This window comes from Primulina tabacum, chromosome 3, assembly GCF_025594145.1.
Source record: "Primulina tabacum isolate GXHZ01 chromosome 3, ASM2559414v2, whole genome shotgun sequence".
Taxonomy (NCBI): domain Eukaryota; kingdom Viridiplantae; phylum Streptophyta; class Magnoliopsida; order Lamiales; family Gesneriaceae; genus Primulina; species Primulina tabacum.
This window is the reverse complement of record NC_134552.1, coordinates 29,326,075-29,335,530: the sequence shown is the minus strand read 5'-3', so window position 1 is coordinate 29,335,530 and position 9,456 is coordinate 29,326,075. Positions and strand designations below refer to the sequence as shown.

The 9,456-nt window shown below is 32.6% G+C and overlaps 1 protein-coding gene across 2 annotated transcripts; it reads right to left on the bottom strand.

The window, feature by feature from the left end:
- Positions 1-459: 459 nt before the first annotated feature.
- LOC142539113 (casein kinase 1-like protein HD16) lies at positions 460-6,022 on the bottom strand. 2 transcript variants are annotated; one of them, XM_075644397.1, is made up of 16 exons: positions 5,398-6,022; positions 4,584-4,715; positions 4,416-4,489; positions 4,264-4,333; positions 4,085-4,140; positions 3,911-3,982; positions 3,090-3,184; positions 2,936-3,002; positions 2,685-2,814; positions 2,366-2,584; positions 2,122-2,246; positions 1,833-2,007; positions 1,340-1,430; positions 1,111-1,268; positions 840-1,028; positions 460-730 (listed from the first exon to the last, which is right to left on the bottom strand). In XM_075644397.1, exons 1-16 carry the CDS (start codon positions 5,533-5,535, stop codon positions 671-673), a joined length of 1,851 nt encoding a protein of 616 aa, XP_075500512.1. In that variant the 5' UTR covers positions 5,536-6,022; the 3' UTR covers positions 460-670. The 2 variants fall into 2 exon arrangements, with proteins under 2 accessions (XP_075500512.1, XP_075500513.1); XM_075644398.1 differs by lacking the exon at positions 460-730 and having other exon boundaries at positions 845-1,035.
- Positions 6,023-9,456: the final 3,434 nt, after the last annotated feature.

The following is a 9,456-nucleotide window of genomic DNA, read 5'->3' as shown; positions in this document are numbered from 1 at the left end:
AAAAAAATCACTTTAATAATATATAATTTAAAATTTAACAAAATTTGAGATACAAGATATTAATTTAACTCAAACATTTTCACAAGAAAATTTAATTTATTTTAATTGAGCCAAATAAAATATAGAAACCAACTATATAAGAAAATAAAATATTTCTATTTTGTAATTATTCATACATAAATATTTTATCAAAATAAATAAAGGTAAAAAAATAATGAATAATTATAATTTAATTTTATTTCTTGTAATTAAATTTTAAAATGCTAAATTTAAATTACATGATTCAAAATTTAGTAAAAATCCAAAATTTTTAATTTCAATATCTAGTTTAAAATTAGTCAACCAAACAGGGCATTAAATCAAACCAAAAGAATTAAAAAATCAAGAAATTTTTTAGAAAAAAATGCAAGTTATCGAAGTTCAAGCACGGATTTTTAGAAGAAACAAAGTTACTACCAAAAGAACTATGTACACATTTGATGAGCAAGACGCACAAAAAGAACTTACAAGATCTTATATCACCTTTCGCTACTCAGTGTCTACCAAAACCTGTATCACCTGGATTTGTAGTCCAAGATAAACAACTTTTTGCATCTTTTTCTTCCCATATATTTGACTTTAAAGCTTCGTTCTTTCATCAAATCAAGTAAGCATCTTAAGCGCGGCGGCACTAACAAACTGTACGGCCATAACAAATCAATGCAACATACTGGTTTCTCGACCATTTATCCTTTAACAAGCCCCAAAAAAACAATTCAATCGTTAATGTCATGAGAGTTAAAACAGATAAAAATATCATTTGACTAAAAAATGGAATTTCTAGATCAAGGCTCACTGACCTTGATATGTGAACATGGAAAGGTAGATGTGCATCTTGTTTCTTGTATTTCATACATCGGTTTTATACTTGCTCTGCTTAAAATGAAAGCCGCCTGGTCAGGGGTTGCTGCGGCGGCAGTTATGCGGTAGCCATTATCCCAGCGGTAATGAATTTCTTCGCTTGGAAACGTGAAATCTAGCTCCACAACCTACAGACTGAAAGGATCAATATGTCTTCTAGGTTGCACGAAATTAATAATCAGGATGTTAAAGCATTGCTCATGGGGAAACCTGGTTTAAAAATCCGGCACCACAGGACATGACAATTGCCCATCTAGTGTCTGAAGTGGCCATGGATGTAACTTGGAAACCCTCGTCCCACTTTTTTTTTATCCACTTATATGGAAATGAATCACATATTGTGTAAATCTGCTTCGTGTACGCAGCACCTGAGTCAAATTCGAAAACTTTAGAAGATCCATTTGGGAGAAAATACTTTCAGAGATGAATACTAAGTTACCTTTTGACATTACAACCAACGAACTACCGTTCTTGGCTCCAGCAACTGCACTGATGTAAAAATTCTGGTCCCATTGCCTGTATATCCATGCCTATCGTCACTCAAAAGTTAGCAGTGTTGAATTCAGGATTGTGAGATGTATACTGAATAAAGAACAGAACACAGAATTTACATCAACTTTGGAGGGCTAAAACTTTATTAACTTATCTTATTTATAATGCAATTGTTACCTTCTACATAGGCTAAAAACATATTTGAATAGTCACAAGGAAATATATTTGAATGATACAACCATATCAAATATATATCATAATCTTGACGAGATCAAATTTGATCATAGATGTTTTCACTTAGGACTAAGTATAATTTCGTATAACCTAAAATGTCAAATAGAAGAGAGTGAAAAAGCAGTATAGTTTTCTACATCTTGGTATTGTAAGCACCGTAATTCACATGTGAAGGGTTGGGAAAACTGCTAGGAGTCGGTGCGTACCTTGTGGAAAAAGAGAGGAGATCGTTCATAAACTTGTTCGGTGAAGCCAGTACTGGAATCCATTACAAGTGCCCACAGATTTTCGCAGGATGCTACGGCACTGATGAGTAAGCCATCTTTTCTCCCCTCTACAATTTGCTGAAAAAGCCTTGAATCCTCAACATTATAATGGTATCTTCAATGTAGCCAACCAAACTTGAACTCAATGTTACAAAAGTAAAAGAAAATAAATAAAAACTGATAGGTAAAACAATGTTGAATCAAATAACCTATAGAAAGTCACAAATACCTTTGATTGTTGGGTTTACAACCACTATAAATGCTTATCCACTGTGTTCCAGGCATTCCTGAGCGAACTTTCTTTTTCGGTCTTTCATCATCTTCATCTTCAAGCCAATCTCTCTTGTGACCGACCTGATATATAAGTTTTATCCATGGAACTAACAGTTAAGACAAACTATGTGTCACTCGCACATTGTATGATCTAAAAAACACGAAAGGAACCTCTCTGTCCATTATTAAGCAGTAAGCACCTTTTGTGCACCCTCGGTGTTGATTGGTCTGATATTTGGACTTGCCCCAACAATTCCATCAAACAAGGAGATACATTTAACGTAATCAGGGTCCTCATCAAATTTCAAATTTACCACATATTCCATAAACAACATAAAAGGTCGTGGACAGTGAGAACAAAGTTCCTTGGGTGAAGTTTCCATCTTCTTCTTGCAAATAAGGAACCGTTTATTGTCACCCTACTTTACAACAGAAAAATATTTCAAATAGAAGATGTGATTAGAACAGTGAGAAGATAGAGACAAAAAAGTAATAGCACGGGTAGTTCAGGACACTGACCTGGAATCCTTCCCAAGGTAATTGCCCCCGCAAAACGTATATGAGTGTATAAGCAAGAGATTCTAAATCATCTCTCCTGCTAGCAGTTCGACCTAAATGAGCATGAACACTAGCATAGCAGGAAGTTCCCCTAACAGCCAATGGAAATCACATTTCAACAACAGTATCCCAAACAAAAGAGATTAAAACCATGGATAGAAGCAATGAAGCAAAGTTTCCATACAAGTTTCAAGTTACTTGGATACCTGTACCTGAAAGAATATGGTTGTTGGTCATATTGCACATGCAAATGAGATTTGGCATCCTTCCATCTAGAGGCTGGTGATGCAACAAGTACTTGTAATAAATTCTTAAATATTGAAAGAGATACAAATGAATCAACAAGAAACAAAATCTAGAAAGTACCTAAACCAAGATCTACAAGGTATAGTTTTTTCTCATCAGGGGTCCCTGGAGGACCAAACAATAAATTCTCAGGCTTCACATCCCCATGGACAAACCTGACAGTTTTTTAAGTAATTAATAAAAAGATCAAATATGTTTTTGCATGCAAGTATCTACACATCATCATCCATGAGAAAGACCCATGAAAAGAAGAAGAAAGCTTGAATAATTTACCAGTCACCACACCTAAGAGGTTCAAAGAGAATAAAAGATGGATCAAATGCAATTCAAACTTCCCTTCATTCCTCAAAGTGGAACACATCAAGTTAAACGATGCATTTTAAAAAGTACCCACCCTTTATTTAAACATATCAATCACATTACCTACAGTCTTAAAAGTCTGCAATTTGACAATAAGCATCCACCAGTCTTTGTCAGTGATTGAGAAGGTGCAATGCAATAATAAAACAAATCTGAAACTATGGCTCAGTATTTATTGCTTCTGAAGTGGTGATATCTGGACAGAACTCAAATTTTAGACATTGAACAATAAACTCATTGTGTTTTCACTTAGACATTTCATTTTTTTATTTGGTTTGTTGGTGGATCTGGGGAGAGAGTCAAAAATAAAACAAATCATAATCATTGCATGACATAGAAAAGATGACATACTAAAATTCTGGAACATCTAAGTGTAAACTGACAACCTAGCATAAAATAACAAAAAACAAAACTTGGCAATTTGAATATACATAACTAAAGAATAATAAAATAAACTCTGAAGGAAACATAGAACCCCCAAAATTTTACCTGGACTTGCACAAATGGTAAAGAAAACTCACCCTCTGGAATGCATCCCCTCCAATATAGAAATAGCTTCAACAGCTATGCAAGCCACCATTGTAATAGACAAGCTGGATTTTGCAAGATAAAAGTTTAGTTGAGAAACTAAAAAAAACAGCCAAGAACATTCATTGTTGGAAACGGTAAAGAAACCACATGATTGTTACACTTACTCACGGGAGTTATTTTCCGAAAACTTCCACAAGCTTGGTCCAAGCTTGTCCATGATCTGCAAATTAATTCTCTAACTTCAAATTTCAAATTTAGAAATCATAAAGAAGAATATAGGGGGAATACCTAAAGCTAAATTACATTACAAAAGATGAACAGATAAATGATGTAATCAACATACCATCAGATAATAGTCACCTTGCCGATCTATATAGTGCAATTGTGGTATACCAGGACTTCCCATTATCGTACTGTGCATGTGACAATTCATAACATATTAATTTGTAAAATCAATGAGACGAAAGCACAACAGAACAAGTTGAAGATGCTTACATGTAAACCTCCCATTCATAAGGCGGGCCAATTTTACATCCTTTGCTCTCATGATGTTCAAATTTTATAGCCACCTGTTAAGTTCAAGCAAAGATATATCAATCTGATGGAGAATATAAGTGTAGATTGAGAGCCGCCAGCACGATTAAATGAACCTAGAATGCATACTTCTGCAGCTCCACGACCAGTTCTTCTAGAAATGCTACCACCACTTATCGCACGACCAACATACACCTGTCCAAAACCTCCTTTACCTAGCCTCTTTCCAATTTTATACGTCAGTGAATTATCAATCTGAATCTGTAATGACCAAGTCATGAAATAGGTTAAAGAAGGACGTCTCAAATTCCAGTAGGCTCTAAAAGGAACACAACAGCGTGTTTTTCTTGCCACCTATTCTGCAATCACTGACAGGAATTTATGCGAATAACTCTTCAACACCTTGTGTTATGGTATATCACACCCAAAAACAAAAGACTAGAAAACTGAAAAGTAAACAAAAAAAAGATTTTCACATTTCTGGATTAAACTAAGCTAAATTCTAGCTCTTCCTTCAAATGCTTTGGTTCTAACAGAGCTTTAATTTTAAAAAATCTTAAAAATCACAAAAATAAAAGATAACCAGCAAACAAAGATGGTCCATACACCATATAGCTGTCCCATATAGAACTCAAATGTACATAAATAAGCATCTCCTCTGCAAACATGAATCTGAAAATACTGGCATAGTTCCGAATAATACTCTTCAGAATTAAACGTTTCACAATCTAAAAATCTAAAGCACTATGCAGTCGTAATTAAAAAGCTATAGATTTTCAACTCCGAATCATGATCACATCAATAAAGTAAACGTGCGTATAATTTCTCCTTACTCGTGTTCACCCCAACAAGCATGTGACATCACCAAAACCGATTACATCGCAACCCAAAAGAGAACAAACTCATAAAAATCTTGGAACATGATCTGATATTATGATCTCACTTTCTCAGGAAGACCTGCAGCCTTGGCTGCTCCATAATCACAATCTTTGTCACTGTCGCTGCTATCCAAAAGCTGTTGCTGCCAGCCTCTCCGCCCTCTAGTCACTCGGCCCCCTTGCCCCCCTCGCGTCACCACCATCTTTAATCATCAAAGACTCACACCCCTTTTCCCTCATTCAAGAAAAGTAAAAACGAAATAAATTCCATTAACATATCTTCAAGAACTGTTTATACACCACAGCACGTCATAAAGAACTCAAATTTAATACGTAATCATTTTAAAAAGCAATATTTCAATACTATATAACCTTTCAAGATCCAATCCCTTCAAACATTAATACATCTATATTTTCTCGGCTCGCCGCTGACTGCATGTACGTAAACATCGCTCATTTTCCAAGAAATAAAGACGGCCATATTGATCAATTGAACGATGTATCAAGAACGAGTAAAATCATGTACCCAGAACGGGAATTGGATTGTAGTCGGTTGAATTGAAGTGAAAACGATACAAGAGATGATTTTGAAGAGTGGCGATACGTAGATATCCGCTTGGTCGTTAGGCTTCACAGATAATTGAAGAAATGCACAAAGAATTTGTAGCTGTAGATTGACAGAGAATATATTTTTCGCTTATACTGAAGGAGGCGCGATTTTGCTTGTTTGGTGTCAGCATATTTATAATAAATAATTGTTTGATCGTCGATTCGATGGAAGCAACGGTTTGATGGAGATTTTTGTAAATTTGATGTCAAAATTTTTCATGTTTTTTTTTTAAAGGTAATTTCATTAATCATGGAAGAAATTACAATAATCATCTAAATGTTCAATCAAACAAGGCGGAGTGGCAAAGAAAATCAAAAGACTAACATAAAAATGAGTAGCTTTTGCCAAAACATCGGCTACACCATTTGCTTGTATATATGCGAATTGAACCGAGAGTGCGGTTCTTTGATTCAGTAGTAGCTTGCATTGGTGCACAAGAGATCCAAACTCGGTAGTGTCGTCGCTGGAAGATTTGATAGCATCCATAACATTCTTTGCATCCAGTTCAAAGATCACATTTGTCAGGTTCATCTCTTTTGTCCAGGTTATAGCATTGAGTAGAGCAAGAACTTCACAGTTCACATTCTTTCACCATTGGATTTCCAGGGCCGTGTTGCACTCGACAAGCCATAAATTCTCCATTTTCATCTCGCAAGACACAGCTAAGGCCGAATGTATTATTGTTCGTGAAGATGGCTGCATCCGTGTTGGATTTCAGGAATTGAGGGGGAGGTTTGTGTCATTTTTACAGATTGGGTCAACCCTTTGCATGTTTGTGTTGAAAATAGGTCCTCTTTCTTTTGCTTGTAGCCAATCATAAAGTGTCTGAGAGCTTCACGGACCAACTGTGATGATGTGCAATGCTTATTGTTCCATAGTTTATCATTTTTTTGTTTCCATAATCCCCACATGATCATAACAGCCTTCCCGACTTCTGTTGCGACTTTGATTGTTGCACTCCAAGAGCAGGTTGTCCACAAGTAGTATAATTCGATATGTACGAATATCGTATCTACGAGGAAGCTAAGGTAATTACAAGTCCACTACAATGTTTTTTTATTTATTTTTTCTTTTAGTTGTTTGAATCTTTAATTGGTAATTTTTAATTGTTGAAATTTTAATTTAAGTAGTTGAGATTAAAGGATCCACTCTTGGTATTTTAATAAAGTTAACATTAACAAACAATATTGAAATCCACTTAATAAAATGGTTCCAATATATTAAATAATCATATTTATATTATGTTATATATTATTATCTTATAAATATATAATATATACCAAAACTTATAAATGTGGTCAAGTATTTATTGTGCTATATATATTTGTAAACACAAAATCAAGGTTCCCACTTTAAATGGTTGGTAAAACCAAACAAAGATTTAAATGGTACCAATAAATTAATATTATGATATATTTATATATAGTAAATCAAGGTAACCACTTTAAATGGTTGGTAAAACCAAACAAACATTGAAATGGTTCCAAGTAATTTAATATTATAATATATTCATATATAATAAATCATGGCATCCACTTTAAATGGTTGGTAATACCAAACTAACATTTAAATGGTTCCAAGAATTTAGTGTAACATATATCAACAATAAATCAAAACTCCCACTTATAAGTAGGGTATAAAAATGCTTAAAGAAATAAATATAACATAAACAATAAATAATGATTAAATAATATAAAACATAGATTCTTACCTTTTAGTAACCTTATTATCATGCCAAGAGTTTCACCTTTTCATCTCAACTTTAGGAAGTTAGCTATTCATTATTCAAAGTGTAAAACTTTGAATATGAAATTAACATGCTAATTATATTTAAATGAAGAAATAAAAGAAAAATATAGAGAGAAATATTATGAACTCAAAGGTTTGTTAATAGAATGAGGGATATCTCAATACATTACAATGCACCCCTATTTATAGCCAAATTTGGGGAGACAACCACAAATAAAATATTATTTTTTTACACATAAGTCTTCATTGGTGTTCCAAGATATTATATTATATTACACATCACTTTTGAAAATCTTCTTCTCCGAATTTGCTTCTTCACTTAAAAAGAAACATGTGGATAATTGAGTTGTCTAGTTGTGGTATTTTTTTCAAACCATTTGACCAAGTAATTTGAGAGATATGGTCAAAATACTAGAGCATGGTAAAACTGTCACTCCTTTGGTAACTTTATTTGTTGCTTAATTTAATCCCAATTGTGAGAGGATTTTTATCTCATGCTTGCCACCAATATTGTAGATATTAATATCAACTTTCTACAGGTCCAAGAATCATCTTAATCCCATTTGCAACGCCAAGTTTATTATTGTTTTATCGAACCTGTAAAAAATATTAAAAACTTGTAATTACACAACAACTTATATTTTATACAATTTATTAAAACATATAATATTTAAACATTTAATAAAACAAAAACTATATATTTATATTATAAAACATTTAATTAATGTACAATTTTTATGTTTATCACACCTCCCAACCAGCTTATTGCTAGTCCCTAGCAATTTAAGCATTAATAGCAATACAAAACATATTGATTAATTTAAATAGAAATGTAATCAAAACTATCTAAGTGTTTAAATTAAATTTGAAAAATGTCAAAGTTATATCAAGATCATCATAATTATAATTTATGAAATAATTTGAGATGATCAATTCAAAGCTTATTTCGGGTAGTTAAATGTACACGGTCTTCAGAAATTCCTAGTAAGAGTCTCAACTCCATATCCTCACAGTTAATAAATGTTTCAATTTATGGCAACGATTTCTCTCATGGAATTGGAATACAGATAAATGCTCAGAAAAATGGTTTACAGAATGCAGACAGACAAACGAGCCAAACTAATCAAAGATAAAAAATCCATTGATTCAAAATCTAGTTGTTCTTATTATATATTTTTTCCTGATATACATATATATATATATATATATATATATATATATATTCATAACATCATGAAATCAGACTAAGTTTATGCTTCTTGACCACATATTTATTTAATTTGTACAATAAATTTCTCTCTTTCTTTTTTTTTTTTATGAGAGATATATGGGTCGTAGCATATAACTTAAAAATTACATAGATCTTCAATATCTTTCTTTTTGTATTTTTCTCCTTTTTTTTCAGGAAATATCATTTTTTTTTCAAAATAAGAACTCAAGATCTAAACAATAGATAGTCTCTCTCATGATCAATAAAGGCTCATAGGCTGTTTTCTCAGTCCTCTCCACTCACTCACAAAATATGTGTGAGTTTAAAATTTTAGGCACTCTTATAAGGTATATCTTGGGCCATATACTTTAATACCTGATTTTATCACAATGGTTAATCATTCAAAAAGATTTCATAAATCATATTTTTATATTGATCAGAATATTAAAATTGACTTTTTTTTCAAATAAAAATTTAAACATTCTTAAATAGATTAATGCATGTTCTAATTTAAATCTTTCAAACATGTAATGTATGACTTTTTTGCAAAAATTA